The sequence below is a fragment of the Canis lupus genome, chromosome 18 (genome assembly GCF_003254725.2).
Source record: "Canis lupus dingo isolate Sandy chromosome 18, ASM325472v2, whole genome shotgun sequence".
Lineage (NCBI taxonomy): Eukaryota > Metazoa > Chordata > Mammalia > Carnivora > Canidae > Canis > Canis lupus.
In genome coordinates, this window is record NC_064260.1 from 35026522 (window position 1) to 35043519 (window position 16998).

The following is a 16998-nucleotide window of genomic DNA, read 5'->3' on the forward strand; positions in this document are numbered from 1 at the left end:
AGACTTGAGAGATCTGGGTTTCAGCTCCGCTTTGCCACGATCTTGTTACGGATCCTTAATAATAATAATTGAAACTTTTATTGAACCCGGCTAATCCTCACGACCCCATGAGGTGGACGCTAGGATTCCTCATCCCGTCTGATGAAGAAGGAAACTGTTACAGATGTTACCTGGTGGACCTGAGATTCCCTTCTCTGGCCACCCACGCCTTGCTCTTAACCTCTGCGCTCTGCAGCTGCCTTTCCTTCCTCCTCCGCCTGGGCCTCAGTTTCCTTCTCTGTAGACGGGGAGTTGAATTTCCATCTCTGCCAAACGGTGATTCAGACCAGATCCTCTTGGGCCCCCAGCCTCAGCGCCCACGGGAGCGGGTAGGTGGGTGAGCCGAGGGAGCAGCCAGGGCTCCGCCGTCCCGGTTTCCTTGGGCCTCGAGCTACCGGGGTGCAGGAGAGCGCCCCCCTGTCGAGCGGGCAGAGGGTGGGCCTTCCTCCTGGCCAGACTTTCCGTCCCTCCGCCCAGGCAGGCTCGGGGTGACCCCCGAGACCGCAGAGAACGTTACTCAAGGGAGGAGGTGGGACCGCAGTCCGCGGGTTTCCCAGCTTTGGCCCAGGCGCTGCTGGGCTTCCAGGGATGGGGATGGGGATGGGTGGGGGCACTCGGGGGCCTCCTCTGGGGTGAGGACGTCCGACTTCGGGGGGCTGCAGAGGCGCAGAACTTACGTCTCCTGCCCTTCGAGTTGCGGGTAACTCCTCCCACCGCTTCGCACAACGAAGTTGGGGCGCGGAGGCACCGTAGGGTTGAAGCGGGCATCGCACCGCTGCTCTTCCCTCCCTCCAGAACTCTCTGGCCACACACGGCGGGGGCGAGAGCAGTCCTAACTTTTCTCGGCCCCCCTTTCCCCCACCCCACCCCTGAACAAAGATTTTTCTTTCTTTCTTTTTTTTAAACATAAAGTCACAAAATTAAGCACCTCTGCCCTATCTGGGATTCAAAACCAGAAAAGTTCACGTTCAAGCCACCTTCCCCCCAAACATCCTCCCCTCTCAAAAAAACTCTGCAAAGGAGGATAAAAGAGAAACAATCTCGACCTTTTCGTTGGCAAATGAAAATCCCTGACTGTTGTTCATAAAGGGCTCTCCTTCCCTCGTGGCGCTTGAGTGAATCCTAATTGAGAAAAACTCCTTCGAAGGAGAAATAAAAGTGGTGGGTAGGAGGCAGGGGTCTGTGGCGTTGTGAGGGCAAGCTGGCCCCAGAAGTTTCGTCCTGCGGGGCCTTTCTGAGCCAAAGGGACCAAAGGCGCATGCCCTCTGCCCAGCTCTCCAGGCCAGGGGCAGGCTGACACACTGCTCTAGTGGGAGCGTAGTGGGCAGCCCACGAGTGTCGGCGGAGACCGAGGGGGCCTCCAGAACCTTTCCATTTCTGAATGAATGAATGAACGAATGAGTGAAGGAATGAATAAAATAAAGCTTCTGAGTGGAGACAAGCACAGTCAGGCACCAAAGTAGCGCCGAGAGGTGCAGGACCTCGTAAATGGCCCGGGGAGGGGGGGCGGGGGCAGCGGGTAGCGCGTGTTCCCGACCTTTGCCCTCCTGGTCTGGGGTCTCCGGCGCCTCTAGGACGAGCGACCCCAAGAGGAGGGAAGTTTGTTGGGCGCGTGGGTTCTGAGCCCGCCAACGCCTCGGGTTCGCGGCCGGCGCTCAGGTCGATCTACTTCGTTTACTCGGTGCAAACGAACGAAAACCAAAGCGCAAGGAATGGAGAGCAAATCACGGCTCTTAAAACGCTCCGTTTCTTTGTGAAACTGCAACTACCGCGGCGGGGAGCCGCGGGCCCTCCCGGGCCGGCCTGGAGTGAGCGGCGCCCGCGCTCCCGGAGGCTCCGGGCTGCGCGGTCGCCGCGGCCTCCCCGGCTCTGCTGGGCGTTTCCGCGCGCCCCGAGATGCGCCCCGGCCCGGCTTCCCAGCGCCTCTCGTTGCCTGGGCTCCGCATCCCCCTAACTCCTGACTATTCTGGAAGAACCAGAAGACAAATATCAAAACATCAAACACCTGCCCCGAGGCGCGGGGCTCCCAAAGAGTGACTAGGTGGGGAGAGGGGTCCGACGTGGCAAAGGCCGGCGCTCGTTGCTCCCAGCGGTGTGACCGCTGCCCCGGACCTTGGGCCACTGGAGGCTTTCCCTCGGGGTCCTCCCAACGGGTTTGCGTCTCCTTGTCCGTCACTGCTTATCCAGAAGGGTATTCTCGACCGTGAGCGGAGGCCGAGCTGGGCGGGATTGGCTCCAGGGGCCAAGCTCTCCCCGGGGGGCTCGCACCCCCAATCCTCCCTACCGCTCACCCACCAAACTGGGCTCCAGGATTCCCCGGTCGGGGTACGTGCAGGCCCTAGGAGTTTTCCTCCCTCCCGAACTAGCCGCTGTTTTCCCGGCTTCACCGTAGAAGAGTTAAACACCCATCCCTAGAGAGGGAGATTAAGTGCCGCTGACACCAATTTTTAGGCAGGCGACAACTGCCCTCCTCTGGGCGCAAATCCCGTCAAGTAATCAGCTACCAGACGATCGAAATAAGCTCACAGCGGATGCACCCCTGCCCCCCCCCCAGGTCATCCACGTTCACCTTGAGTCTGGCCTCTGGAACCCAGAAAGTGTCACCCGCACCCCCCAGTGAACGTAAGATTCCGGCCCCACTCGTGCCCGACGGCTCTGGAAGCCAGAGCGGGACCTGCGGGCTCAGAGCAAAGGAATTCGCCTCTCCGCCGCCCGGGAAAGTTTTCTGCGCTTTCCCGAAGTTCCCGCCCTCGTGGAGCTCACCTGCCCCTCCCTTGAACCCGCCCTCTCAGATTGACCACCCCATCCCGCCTCCCCCCTCCCATCCCCCCCATCACCCAGGGCTGCAGTGGGGACCTTCACAGCTCACCTGAACGGGCTAGCCAGGGCCCGGAGGCGCCCACACCTGCGACGGCCGAGCAGGGGAGGTGGGGGAGGGCCGTGTCCCGCAGGCCGGCAGGAGAGGAGGGTGTCTCCCCGAGGTGCGCTCCCTCGGGCCCGCCCCCACCCCACCCCACCCCACCCCACCCCACCCCACCCCACCCCCGCTGCGAGGGCGCCCCCACTGATCGGCGCGCGCCGCCCGGCCCGGCGCGGGCTGCGGTGTGAATGGAGCGGCCGAGGTTCCTGGCTCCTCCTCCTCCCCCGCCGCCGGCCCCTCTTATTTGAGCTTTGGGAAGCCGGGGGCAGCCAGGCAGCTGGGGTAAGGAGTTCAAGGCAGCGCCCACACCCGGGGGCTCTCCGCAGCCCGACCGCCTGTCCGCTCCCCCTTTCCCACCCGCCCTCCCACTCATTCACTCCCGCACCCACCCACCCACCCACCCACCCACCCAGAGCCGGGACGGCAGCCCGGGAGCCGGGGCCCCGCCGCCTCCTTGCCGCGATCCTGGACTTCCTCCTGCCGCAGGAGCCGGCTTCCACGTGTGCCCCGGAGCCGGCGTCTTCTCCCTCGCTCCGCTCCGGGCCTGGGTGCCTTCAGCAGCCCGAGCAGCCGGGGCTCCCGGGCCCGGGCGGCCTCTGGGCCAGGCTAGGCGCGGCCGAGTCCGGCGCCCAGCGTCTGCAAGGCCGAAGGAGCCGCGGGGCGTCCGGGGCTGAGCCGCCGCAGATGGGCTCTGACGTGCGGGACCTGAATGCGCTGCTGCCCGCGGTGCCCTCGCTGGGCGGCGGCGGGGGCTGCGCCCTGCCCGTGAGCGGCGCCGCGCAGTGGGCGCCGGTGCTGGATTTTGCACCCCCGGGCGCCTCCGCGTACGGGTCTCTGGGCGGTCCCGCGCCGCCGCCCGCTCCGCCGCCACCCCCGCCGCCGCCGCCGCCTCACTCCTTCATCAAGCAGGAGCCGAGCTGGGGCGGCGCGGAGCCGCACGAGGAGCAGTGCTTGAGCGCCTTCACCGTGCATTTCTCCGGCCAGTTCACTGGCACAGCTGGGGCCTGTCGCTACGGGCCCTTCGGTCCTCCTCCGCCCAGCCAGGCGTCCTCGGGCCAGGCCAGGATGTTCCCCAACGCTCCCTACCTGCCCAGCTGCCTCGAGAGCCAGCCCGCTATTCGCAACCAGGGTAAGCAGGGCGGGGGCGGGGGGAGCGCCCCCTACACGCGGGGTGGCGCCGGGGCTGTCGCTGCGCCCCAGCGCTCCCCTTCCCATCCCTTTCCCGACCCCGGCTCTTAACCCGCTGCCTCCCCCAGGACGGTGAGGGTAGCAGGAGCTGCGGCCGGGAGGGGTGGGGGGAGGAGGCCGCGGAGAGGCCCCTGACATCCTCCAGAGCCGGGAGCCGAACCGGTTCGCCCGAGCCGGGAGGTCACCTGGGGCCCCGTCGGACCCCGGGAAATTCCAGGGCTGCTCGTCTCCGTGGGAGTGGGAAGGGGGAACCCGGCCCGGTGCAGCCTCTGGCCCTGTCTCAGGAAAGCGCTGTTGTAGCTCAAGGCATCACCAAGCCGTTACGAGGCACTGGACCTTTGCAGCTTCTAGACGGTGGGACCAGCCCGGGGTGGGCAGCCCGCGTTCCCGCGCTGCGCCAAAATGTCAGGAGGCGCTGCAGCCTCCCCTAGGGCGGAGGCACACATCAGACGTACGATGGGTATCACGGCGCGAGGAAGAGTGGGTGAACGCGCTGACACCTAAACAGCGGCTGTCCTGGAACCGCGTCCGGGCGCGCGTAGGGTAGGACAGCAGCGGACGTCTCCCGGGTGAGTGAGGCGGGTGAGTGAGGGCTCCAGGGCTGGAGCAGGACCCTGCTCATTATCCTCTTCCAAGCTGTGCGGGACCAGGTCCTGCGAGAGGCGGTGAACGAGGCCCCAGCATCCGCCTCCCTTTCAGCGCGCCTTGTCGCCTTCTTGTCGTTAAACTCGGAGCTCGGCTCGGGGAAAGATTTTTTGCAAGACATGGGGGTGAGAACAAGAACAGCTTCTCCGCCGACTTCAGCCAGTGTACACGGAGGGACACAGTTTCCTCACCCCGCTCTGGTGGCCGCACACCTACTTCCTTACCTCTACTCCGGACTAGCTGGAACCAATCATATCCATACCCCAGTGGTTTGTTTTCCAATTTTATTCTAATTGGACTTCTGTGCTGGTTGAGAATGTAACAGCACGGAATTCGGGTTGATTCGATATTTTAGGAAACGGTTTCCAAACGCAACGGGCGGATGCTTTTGCTGGGGCGAAATTTCGCGCCGGCCCGAGGGACTGGGGCGTTTCTGGAATGCGTGGGACGAGAGACGCAGAGCCTGGATGGTTTGCAGGAGGTGCCGGGGCGCCCAGGGCGCAGAAGGGCGCTATGCTTCGGTCCACACCATACCTTCTAAACGAGTATCTTCAGGTGGCCCCTACCTTAGACCAGTCTGGAGCACCTGGCTCACCAGAAGCCCTGGTGAAATCGAAACCACCCTCGCCTCTGGGTTCAGGGAATCCGAGATCCCTGTTCTGTGGAGTAACCTCTAACGGCCCACCTGGGTTCCTCCATTCTGGGTGTTTCCTAAATAGAAGCTAGTGTTTCCCACTCAAGGAACAGTTGAAACAACTGAGTATGATTCAGAGGCTTGTGTTCTCTGATGGTGTCATCTCCACTGAGCAGGCTGTTGTTACCTTTTAAACAAATCTCCAGGTCTCAGTTTCCCTATCTGTAAGAGGAGAGCTGAGATGAACAACTTGGGGGTAGGGCCCTGCTGAAGTTCTATGCCAACGGAGCAGAAAGCCCAACTTTCCCTTGGCTTGGGGCTCTAAATTCAGAAGGCAGCAGACCACCTAAAATTGACTGGACAAGAAACTGCAAGACTGGCAGGCAGGTGTGTGATGTAAGGGAATCTGTGTGTGGATGTGTGCTCCCTGGAGTAGCTATTTGGTCTGTTTCTGGGGCTCTACCGCGCTATTTGAGTCCATCTAAGTTCCGTGGGGGGATTTTGAAACCTGGGCTCTCTCACTTTGGGCCTCTTCTATTAGGCAGGTCTAGTGCCTGGGATCCCATCAGTTCAGCATGGGATTGGCTGCCAAAAAGATAAAAGGCTTGGGAGTAGGGGGACAGGACTAGCAGGTGAAAGAATTCTCCTCCCCATTCCAGGGAAAAGCCCAGTGGAGAGCCCGCCCCAGACACGTGCCACAACCTGCAAGGCAGTTCCCATCTGTGGCCTTAGGTTTTCTTGCATGGAAGATGTAAGTGGGCCATGCTTGCCTGGCTGTTGGAACTTACTGGGCAGCTGGGAGCTGGGCTGAGATGTCAGAAGCTGCTCCAGCCTCAGCCCTGGCCTTGGCAACCCTGAGGCCTGGAGGTTCTGGGATTATTCCCTTGACTTCTGAGGTTCCTGTGGCTCCCCCAGGAATGCAAAGTCTGGCAGGAGGCTTGTGTTGGAAGCAAGGGCACCAGCTCCTTCTCCAGAGTATGGGAATGGCTATGCTCCAGCAGAGAGGAATCGAGATTCTGAATTCCTGTCCCTAGGCAGAGCAGCCTAGCCCTGGCCCACAGGAGAGACAGTTGGCACTCCAGGCATCAGACCATCCCCCTACATCCCCCCAATTTCTTAAATAGTATAGGTGGTGTACTGATCTTCTAAACCTTAATTCAGCAAACATTTATTGAGCATCTACTCTGTGGAAGGCACGGGGGATTGAGTATTAAGGCCGTCTTTGCCCGTTGGAGTGCACGGAGTCTGACATTGGAGGACTCCCTTATTTCTGGATGAGAAAATCTGGGCTCTAAGAGATCAGGTGTGCGAGAGGTCCCTCTGTGGCACAGCAGGGACTCAAAGCCAGACCATACTAGGCTATTTCTACCTCCTTTTCCAGGGATCTGGGCCCCTCTGTTGAGACGGATTTCCTTTGCCGGGCTGGATGGTCAATGAACCGACTGCAGGCTGTGTGTGAGGGTTAGATGGTTCCTCGGGGCAGGAGGATCTGGGTAGTCTCAGACTAAAGGCAAGGTTTAAGGAGGGGGGAAAAGATTGCTTGTCAGCCGGCCTCTGATTCGCTCAGCCTGAAGGGCTCCCAGAGTCCCAGTGCAGGGAGGCAGCCTTGGCATTACCAGGCCATCCTAGAGTTAAGTGTTAGAGACCAGTTCTACCCAAGGGCGAAGGGCGCCCCCCTTTAGGTCACATTGGAGAGGGTATTTCGTTGGGGGAAAGAGACTTCTCCTTATTCTGCTGTAGCAATGGAGTCCTCAAGTTCAGCCTTCTGCCCCCCCTCCCTGGCTGAGCCTGCAGCCCACCCTACCCCTCAGCTCTCGGGAGGCCGGGCCGGGCCGGGCTGTTCCCGGTCCCTCGGCTGCGGCGGGCGGGGGAGTGAGGCGCAGAGCGTGCCTCCTGTCTCCGCGGTCAAGGTTGCCCTCCCTTCCCCGGGGGAGACTAACCGTGGGAAAAGCACTACCTTGGCGGCTTAGAGCCTCTCCCTCGAAGGCCTGTACGAAGAGTCTGAACACGCAGCCCCTCTCCGCCGGCCACTGTGCCCCCCTGGCCCCCGCCCCCGCGCTCTCCGCGCCCGGCCCCGCGCGCGGCCCCGGCACAGCGCGATCTAATCAGCCCCGGGCCGATAAGCTTCTATGAGCAGAGCGCTCAGTCCCCTCCGCAGGCGCTTTCGCTAAGGGGGTCGGGAGGGAGGGAGGAGGTTGGAGGCCGGCCTCTGCCGCGCCCCCGTGCGCCCTGGTCTGCGCGTCCGGTCCCGGAGGGAGCCTCGGGAGCCGCGCGGGGCGCCGTGGGGACCAGGCCGCTGCGGGAGCTGCAGCCCGCACCCCCAGGACTGCGGAGCCCGCCTCCGAGGACAGCACGTGCTCCGGGCCACTGCCTACTGCCCAGGGATGGAGAGGGGTTCGTCTAGAGACCATTTCTTTGCGGTTTCTGTTTCTCCTTCTCTATTTAAAAAATATCTTCTAAAAATTCGGCCTTCTCTCTGCAAAATTGGGTGCCGAGAGCCTTATTTCGTTTGTAAGTTGACAGGCAGGCTTCGGGCAGCGCGGTGCGTTCGCTCCCAAAAGGAAGCCCAAGCTGCTCACCCACGCACCCCCCCCCCACAGCTAAGGGAAGGGGTGGAGTGGGGTGGGGGGGGGGAGATCTTTGCCTACTTAGCAGGTAAGAGATGTAGGACTATGACGTCATGCGACTTATAAAAGCTGGTGGCTTCTTAAATTGTCAACTTAAGCAGTGCGTGAGATTTGGCCTGCCTGGTTCCGACCCGGTAATTAGGACCTGCCCTGGCCCTCCTTCCCACTCCCACACACCACACTGCCCAGAGTGGGCAGGAGAAGCTCCGTTTTTTTTTTTTGTTGGAGGAGGGATTATGTTTCGAACCTTCCTCTGTCCATCCTAAGTCTTCTCCGACACTTGTTACAGAGCCTGCGTCACGCCTGGGGCAAGAATGGGGTGTGGGGGTGGGGCCGTTTGACCCATTCCACTCCCCCAAATTGAATGGTGTTTGGAGATGGAGCACAATGGTCGGGTGGGCCTTGGGAGAATGAGCAGAGGATGGGTTGGCACCGTGGCCCTGCCGAGCGCCTATGGAAGCTTCGGGGCCCATCACATTCATCTCCTGGCCTGGACTCCAGGGCTTGTGTATAAAAGGAGGGAATCCCCCCAGTCGGTCCAGGGCCCAGGACTGACCTTTATCCTAGTTGGAGGATGCTTTTTCCCTAGAGGTGAAAACAGTTTTCCAGAGGCTGGTGGGGTCTATGTTTAAAGCAATTTAATAATAATAATAATAATAATAATAATAACTACAAAGGAGACTACACTTTTCAATCAAGACACCACATTCTGTTACTCAGCCTTCCCAGAGCTGGGGAAGAACACGGTGGATATCACCCTTGGTTTCTCGGTAGGGAAATTGGCAGGGGACCCGTGCACTGCCAGGGAGGGAAGGCGCACTCCCAACACAAGCATGCTCCCCGACCTGGAGCCCCAGGAACGTGTCCCCCACAATGGTGCCCAGAATAGGGACACACTGAGTGCAAGTTGGGTGAGGGTAAGGAGGCGACACAGGGCGTGGCCAGAGGGCCCAACTGAAAGGGCCTCTTCTTTTAACCCTCACCAGCTTCCGGGAGGGCTTTGGGTGTCCTGGGGTTCGCACAGCCTCCGATAACATTACTCAGTAATTACTCTCACCATTTAAAGCCAATGCTGTTGAACGGGCTCCGAATAATTAATGAAAGTTGGTGCGCAGTCCCCTGATTTACGGCTCCGAGTCAGCGCGGGGTCAGCCCAACAGATTCATTTCGCTCGCCCGCTCTGCCCCTTGAACAAGAGCCACGGTGTTTGTTTTTTGGAGAAGAACTTCTCTGGCCAGTGGTTGGCGAGTTACATACCTCACTTACCTGAGGTTCGGTTCAGAAGCAAGCAGGCAAGGTGTGGAAGATGGGGCCTCAAAGAATTGGGAGGTCAGGGTCTTACTGGGGAAAGGGCAGGAGCCTGCCCCCAGGTCACACCTCTGGGCTTGGTCTCAGCTTCCCCCCACCCTCCAAGCCCTGGAGGCCGGCTGGTGGCATAATTCTCCCCTGGGGTTTGGAGTTGGGGGGGGCGCACTCCTCCACCAGGTTCTGGTGTAGACCCACCGACCAGCTCCCCCTGACCTGTGCCTCTCTCCCCCGCCTAGCAGGATACAGCACAGTCACCTTCGACGGGACGCCCAGCTACGGTCACACGCCCTCGCACCACGCCGCGCAGTTCCCCAACCACTCTTTCAAGCACGAGGACCCCATGGGCCAGCAGGGCTCTCTGGGTAAGCAGGCGGGAACGATGTGGGGTCCTTCTGCCCTTCTTCCGCCATCCCCCCCCCCCCAATTCCCGGAATTGCCAAACCACAGCAAATTGCGAGAGAAGGGAGTTTTAATCATCAGCCCAGTCCCACTCAGTTTTAAAGAAAGGACTGAGTTTTGCCCCCACCCCCAAGAATGTTAGGGACAGCTCTACTCAAGCAAGTCTGCGTCGGTCTCGATGGTCTTTTCGGTGTACTAGGAAGCGACCGCCTAGGGAATGTGAAGTGAGAAGCTCATTAGCACCCTATGATCAATCGATCCGGACGCCCACTCTCTCGGCACGCCCCAGCATCCAGCCCCCCAACCCCGCCGCTTAGTCTCCGAGCCCGGCTGTCCCAGACCCTGCCCGCGCGTCCTCGCACCCCCACCCGCACTGGCACCCCGATCCCTTGGGGCGCGCTCACGCAGCTCTCGGGTTCTCTGCAGGCGAGCAGCAGTACTCCGTGCCGCCCCCCGTCTACGGCTGCCACACCCCTACCGACAGCTGCACCGGCAGCCAGGCCCTGCTGCTGAGGACGCCCTACAGCAGGTAGGAGGGCGCTCGGCCCGGTGTCTGGGTCGCCGGGACCCGGGGCGGGGGGTGCGCGCGAACCCCGGGAGCGGTGACGTCCGACGCGGGCACCCTGGACCTCGGGCGTGCACCGTCCCGGACGCAGAGGACGCCTTTAGCTACTTAAGGCAAATTTAAGCAGACCTCCTGGCTCTGCTGCGGAAGAGGTAGGTTTCCTCCTCTGCTGGTGGTTCTTGTTTTGAGTATAAATGACGGCGGTTACTATTTGAGCTAAAAGAGTGGCGCTTCGAGAAGTTTTTTTTTTTTTTTTTTTAAGGCTCCTTATGGGAGGGCTTTAACTTCCTCGGGACCAGAGATGAAACGCGGAGTCCACTCCCACTCCGTTCTTCCCACTGCTCACCCCCCGCCCCCGCGCCCACTGCCACTCCGGCCGGCCGTCTCCTTCTCCGGGAGTCCTGCGAGGGCGCGGACACCCGGACCGCAGCCTTCGGCGCGGCCCTGCGGTCCCGGGGCCGTGGCGGCGGCGGCGCGCGGCGGGCGTGGTTGCCAGCGCCCGGCTCCGCGCGGGGACCCGACCCCGACCGTGTGCCGACTGCAGCCGGGACGCAGCAGTGGCCCCCGGGGACCCCGCGCCCGCCCGCCCGCCCGCCCGCGCCCGCCCTCCTTCCCGCTCTGGGGAGGCGGGAGACCGGCTTCTTTTTCTTCCAAGCTTTTTTTTTTTTTTTTTTTTTCTGTCCCTGGTGCGTCCTCCCGGCTCTCGCTCCACCCTCCACCTTCTCTTCCCCCAAATTTATTCTTCAACTTTGGGTGAACTTGGCCGGCGTCCCGCGCCTCCGATAGGGTTGCCTAGTAACTGGTGCACACGCCGGCGCGCGCGGGCCTGGAAGGTGCGGCGGGGGAGGGAGGCGGCGGCCCTCGGCCCGGGAGGCGGGGGTCGGGCGCGCGTTAGCTCGCGTTCCGCCCCGACCCCCCAGCCCGGGGCTGCGGGGAGCCTGATACCGACTGCCCCAAACTCCTCTCCATCCTCCCCCCTCCGCTCGAGGACCCGGGGCTGACGTCAAGGGAAGGAGGTAGTGAGGTAATGAAGGAAGGAAAAGCGCCTGCCCTGGGAGATTGGGTGGGTGGGGGGTGGCCGCGCCTGGGGGACCTGCAGTCCCACAGGTGGAGGAGGGGAAGGAGTCTGCGCTCCCCCGCCGGCGGCGGCGCATCCCAGGGCCCCGGTGCGCTTATGAAATTGAGCCTGGCACCGGTCTGATTGTCCTGTGGGGGAAGTACAAGGTCGAGCCCCTTCTGGTTTTGTATGCTTGAGGCCCAGGGGCTTCGGAAGCCTTTCCTTTTGATGGGAAACTCTGGCCTATCTACTTGGATCTTGGATTCGAGATCACTCCCCTTCCCTTCCCTTCCCCTTCCTTTAGCCTTTCTTCTTTTCTTTTCTTTTTTTTTTTCCTTTCCTTTCCTTTCCTTTCCTTTCCTTTCCTTTCCTTTCCTTTCCTTTCCTTTCCTTTCCTTTCCTTTCCTTCCTTTTCTTTCTTTTCTTTTTCTTTCTTTCTTTCTTTCTTTCTTTCTTTCTTTCTTTCTTTCTTTTCTTTTCTTTTCTTTTCTTTTCTTTTTTTTTTCTTTCAGCCAGAAGGGGCAAAGAAATGTGCAAGGGTTGCACAGAAAGAGGTAGAGTGACCACACCTCCTCATCCTCCTTTTCTTTCTCACTAGCAGATCTCGTTCTTTTTTTTGACACTTCAGTCCCAGTGCCCTGTGCTTCCAAGCCCATAGTCTCTGTGCTTCCTCGTGGTGGGTGGGGTCACTGGAAGGGGTGCAGAACCCAGAACCATTTTGTGTTGCCAACACTCCCACTCCCACTCCCACCCCAGCAAAACTGTGGTGGCAGGGCCATTGCTATCATTCTTGAGGAACTGCTTCTGCCCGTTTCTAAAGTGGCGTTGTGGTTATCCTAGTAGCCATTGGGGGTGCATTTGGAATGGTTCCCCATGGGAACTCCTACCTCCTTGGTTCCTGATTGGAGCCTTACCTAGGCAGCAAGGAATACCTCCATGCTGGAATGGGTGCTGTTGAGATGTGCTGGGTTACCTCCTTGGGTGTTGGGGCCTGGGAGGCATTGGAATCTAGTTCAGAAGGGACACAGATACACAACATTTTTTACTCTCCTCTCTCACAGAGGGGCTGAGCAGCCTAGAAAGAGGAGGTGGGGAAAAAGTGGTCACAGTCGCTATTTCAACAACAATTCTCCAAACTGAGTCCCTGTGGTGGATTTTGACTTAGGGCTGAATTTGTGGTTGCCATGGAAGTAGGAAAAGTCACTTGGATTGCATTTTATAGGTAAAATTCTCACCTTTCTAATCCAGCTTCTGATTGTATAAAGCAATTTTGTCAAGTTCATCTTTTGGAAATATTTGCTTATCCCTTTCTGCTTTCTACATAAATGGAACTTCTTTTGCTTCTCATTTTTATGTTTATGTCAACAAAATACCATTTTCTTCTGTGAGAGAACATTTCTAAGCAGTAGCATCTGAAGAAGAATTTGTGACTCCCTAGGAAAAGAGTTTGCTCCCTTGAAGTTTGTACTGTCTTTGAAGTTCCAGTCACCCTAAATTCATAATGTTTCTAATCACTTTTCAAAGGTCAGATAGTTCCCCTGAAGTAACGATGAGTGGACAGGTGTCGGGAAGTTTTAAAATCGATTCTATGCATCGACATCACTGGAGTTATGTCATTTTCTTCTTTTTGCTCCTAAAAAAAAATCTGAAAGGGTATTTATATGCTTTTATGAACGCAGTGTTTGAAAAAGCATGGGAAATAAGACTAAATTTTAATCACTTAATGGCTTAACATTTGGGTTTTAGATACTCAGTGGTGCTTCCATGGTCCTTGGCTCCATTCCCTTCTGTCTAAAATTGGGACCTCCTGGGAAAGGCTTGCTTGTATTTCGTTTGCCTTGGTGCACTTGACCCCCTGGGGCAGCCTGCCCAGCCTCTTATCCGCTGCCCTCCAAGAGCTTCTGTCTCTCTAATCTTGAATTTTGTCTTCCCAGCATGAAATAAAGGTGATGATACATATGCTGATATTAAACAAGCAGTGCACAATACGAATTTGTTTTCAGAGAATTCTCAAGATTCTCTCCTCATTAGGAGAGAACTATACAGGGATTCTTCTCTCTCAGGTAACAGATCTCAGGAGTTACAGCGGGGCACATTTGTGTGCAGATGTGAATGATAGTGAATAGAAAATGTCCCCAGTCAACTTATGGGTAGTGATAGGAGATGGTTTTTCCCATCCTCTCTGCCATCCCGCATATTGAAGGTGGGTAAAGCTCTGTCTAAAGGTCACTAAGGCTTCTGAAGCCAGATTTCAGCCCCTATGGGACCCAGTGATCATAGCTAAGTGAAACATGAGTAAACAATGAGGATTTATTGCATGCTGACTATGTGCTGCTGGGCACTGAGCTAAGTGCTTCATTCAGGTCACACTTTTAATTCTTCTGATTACTTTGTGAGGTAAGTACTCTAATCTCCACTCTGCTGAAGAGGAAATAGGTTCAGGCTCTCGAAATAACTTCCTTAAGTCACACAGCAAATCAGAATCAGGACCAGGACTTGATCCACACAGTGTCTCTGACTTCAAAACCCATCTGTGCTCTGCATTGTGGAGGAGTTTCAGGCCACTCGGCATCCTCCACCTGGAATGTTCCCCTTACACAGTCTGTATCAGTACTGTTGCTGATAAATATGCAGAGCAAATCCTTATACAGACTTCCTTCTTTAGGGGCCCCATTCTAAGTACTTTACAAGCATTGACATCTTTAATCTGCATGACTCGTTGAGGCAGGCAATAGATTTTCATCCCCATTTTACAGAGGAAGCCTTTGGAGGTGAATTTGCCTGGTATGCCACAGTAAGAGACAGAGCTGGCGTTCCATTTCAGGTAGTGAGGTTTCAGAATCCATCCTCTTATCCACTTCACCCTGCTACCTCTCCTGATGAATAAGTGCTTTTTCTTTCCAAAGGTGGCATCTGCCTGGTGTCTCACTACAGAAAGGTTTTTATTGCCCAGTTATGAAAGAAATCCCATTATCCATTAGTTTTACCCATAACTTTTGGTAGAAAGCCCTTAATAGATTGGGAGCAGGATTATTCCTGATTATTGTCAGGTGCAAACTTGAGCTTTCTCCTGAAACCTTCACTCCCAAATCAGCTGTCTGTCCTTCAGATTTCAGACTCCTCTAGCTGTGCCTTAAGCACGAGGTGTGAACCATTGGGGGCAATGTTCAGTCCAGACACCCGAAGACCTTTCCCCCCATCCATCCAGACCCAGGAAAAACGACTGCTTCCAGGGCCACCACGATTGTGCTCAGAGCCAAGGTTCAGGAGAGGTTGGACCTTCCCCTCTCCTGAGGGGAGAGAGTAGTGAAATCCATTCCCACTAAGCACTAATTTTTTCCCAATTTCTACCTAGAATAGGCAGCTAGCTGGGCTAGCTCACTTTCTTTGAGTCTTCTTCTGCAAACACATCTGCCTTCTCTGCTTGCTGACTTCCTTGGAGCCACCGCCCCCCCCCCATCCCATCTACCCAGTTCATGGGTTGATATTCACAGCTACTTTGACAAAGAGTTCTGTGCCCTGTGTTTGAAAAGTATTTCCCATGCACTGGCGTTTTGTTTTGTTTTTTATATCTTCTAGTCCTTCCCCTTTTTTCTCACTCATTTATTAGGCTTGCATATCCCTCTTTAGCAACTGTGCTACCCCTTTAAAGGAGGATATTTCCTTTTGCCCCTTAGTAGGTAAAACGACCCCAACTTTGGAAGCAGCAACTGCTGATTCAAATACTCTTAAATTGAATGTTGGTGATGCACAAATGATGCGGTTGACAGTGGAGGCTTTTTGCAGCAGATTGTTTTTTTATGAGAGAGAGACTTCCGTAGCAGCCACAGAGTTTCTTGGGAGCCCAGGTCAGCGGGAAGTGCATCATCAACCATTTAGGTTGGCCTTCAGCATAGACGTGTATCAGAGGGGGATAGCTCGTGCCCAAGGAAATAAAATGACAATTGATAATACCTCCTTTCACTTGTGTATCCACACACACTTTACATGGTGTAAGGTTTCACTTAAGATAGTACCGATAATTTATTTCCCACATAGGTAGGCGTGAAGGCAGAAAGTCTGAAATGGTTTCCAGGGGTGGGCAATGTTATCACAACCAAAGGCTTGAAATGGACTTGTCTCCAGGGAGGGGGAAACATCTAGTTTCAAATATTCCTGCAACTTTTGTGCTGACCGAGTGTTTATTAATAGAAGTTGAATCCCCAGTGGGTTTTTCTTTGGTTAACTGGTGAGCTTGAGAGAAATAACAATACCAAGAGATTGACTGTGAAATAATTATTCACCATGGCCTGCTGGGCAGAAATTTCTCAACAGGCAGCCTCCATGGCGCCTTAGAGGGAAGAACGCAGGAAAAGGGCTGCGTGGAGGTCTGGCTGCAGCCTCTGTGCTTAAGCCCCGGTTATCAGGTAGGGGTAAACCCCAGAGGCCTCTCTGTCTGTGTGGGGCAGAGCTGTCTGCGCAAAAGCTGAGCAATCACGAATTCTGATCACAGGTGCCAGCTACCTCTGCATTTTCCTTGTTGGTATTTTCTTTTTTCATTCATGCATCTTTTTTTTTTTTTTTTTTTATTTTCCCCTTCAATCTTGTGGGGAAACTGTACTTCCACCAAAGTGCTCCTTTGCCAGCCTGCAACCATCTGGCAGAGGTAACACCAACCTCAACCGGGTTCGACAGCTCCATTCCAGGGGTGACATGAACTTTTCTACCTTGTTCTGCTGTCTCTAGTAAACACACTTAAAGATGAACATGTACTTGAATTACACGTGCAATTGAAGAGTGGGGGAGTCCCAGTCCAGATAATAGCCGAGGGCTTTTTTTCCCCCTCCTTTCTTTTTTGTGTGGAGGTCGAGAACTCAGTAATACTGCAGTCCAGGCCAAAACAAACTCTATATGATCTACTACCGATTTCCTTTTAAGTTCCTCTTTTTGCTAGGACTGACTTCCTTTTATTTTACTCCAACTTGCATTAATCCCAGTTATAGAAGTTTCTTTCCTCTCTCTCCTGCTTCCAACTTCAAACATTTCTTACATAGGAAACAAGGGGCCTTAAAAAAAATCGACTTGAAAAATATAAAGGATACCATGACTTTTGGAATATATTTTGGCAGCCTGCGATTTCAGAGTTCACTTCCGAACAGACAGAGTTAGACGGCGAGCTGAAATGCCTACGTGACCACTGTGGTTTGCTCTGAGCCAAACCACCTGCTTATCTGATCTCCTCTGGGAATGAAGCGGTCGACACCTACAGTGGTTATTTAATAATTAGATGCTTTATTTGTCAGAGGCCTTACATTCCTTGACCAATGTTGCCTCTTTCTGTGGGTTTTCATGATGAAAGCTGGGTGTTGACCGATTGCCCAGAGAGATCAGAGCTGGAGCATGCTCCGGCCTGGTATTTTTAGCTCAGGTTCACATTCCGTCTCCTCCCCGACAGCAGTTGCTGCCATGCTGTCATTGACTTCCAGTGAAGAGGCTGTGCCAGCCAAGCTGACGGGCCGAGGCCCTGAGGAACCCCAGGCCGCAGAAGGCAGGATGTGGTTAAAATGCTGCTCCGATCCTATCACTGGACTCAGGAAACCTAGTCGTAGCTTGGGGATTTTCCAAAACTCCGTCTCT

The 16998-nt window shown here is 56.2% G+C and overlaps 2 protein-coding genes across 12 annotated transcripts in view; one reads left to right on the forward strand and one right to left on the reverse strand.

Annotated features, from left to right (window-relative positions):
- Nucleotides 1-3018, reverse strand: part of EIF3M (eukaryotic translation initiation factor 3 subunit M) — a 155284-nt gene extending 152266 nt beyond the window's left edge. For 2 of the 3 annotated variants that reach the window (XM_025452392.3, XM_025452391.3), the window contains exon 1: nucleotides 2909-3018. The gene's annotated coding sequence lies outside the window, so the exon portion shown is untranslated. The remainder of the gene's footprint in view (nucleotides 1-2908) is intronic. The other variant, XM_025452393.3, reaches the window with a different exon arrangement.
- A 784-nt stretch (nucleotides 3019-3802) lies between these two features.
- Nucleotides 3803-16998, forward strand: part of WT1 (WT1 transcription factor) — a 48768-nt gene continuing 35572 nt past the window's right edge. For 3 of the 9 annotated variants that reach the window (XM_025452398.3, XM_025452399.2, XM_025452400.3), the window contains exons 1-3: nucleotides 7673-7820; nucleotides 9601-9723; nucleotides 10187-10289. In XM_025452398.3, the coding sequence (XP_025308183.1) occupies nucleotides 7811-7820; nucleotides 9601-9723; nucleotides 10187-10289 (236 nt within the window). In that variant the 5' untranslated portion in view covers nucleotides 7673-7810. Of the gene's footprint in view, nucleotides 4089-4695; nucleotides 4717-7672; nucleotides 7821-9597; nucleotides 9724-10186; nucleotides 10290-11208; nucleotides 11350-16998 lie in introns of those variants that run through there. The other 6 variants (XM_035701474.2, XM_035701475.2, XM_049096572.1 and 3 more) reach the window with 5 other exon arrangements.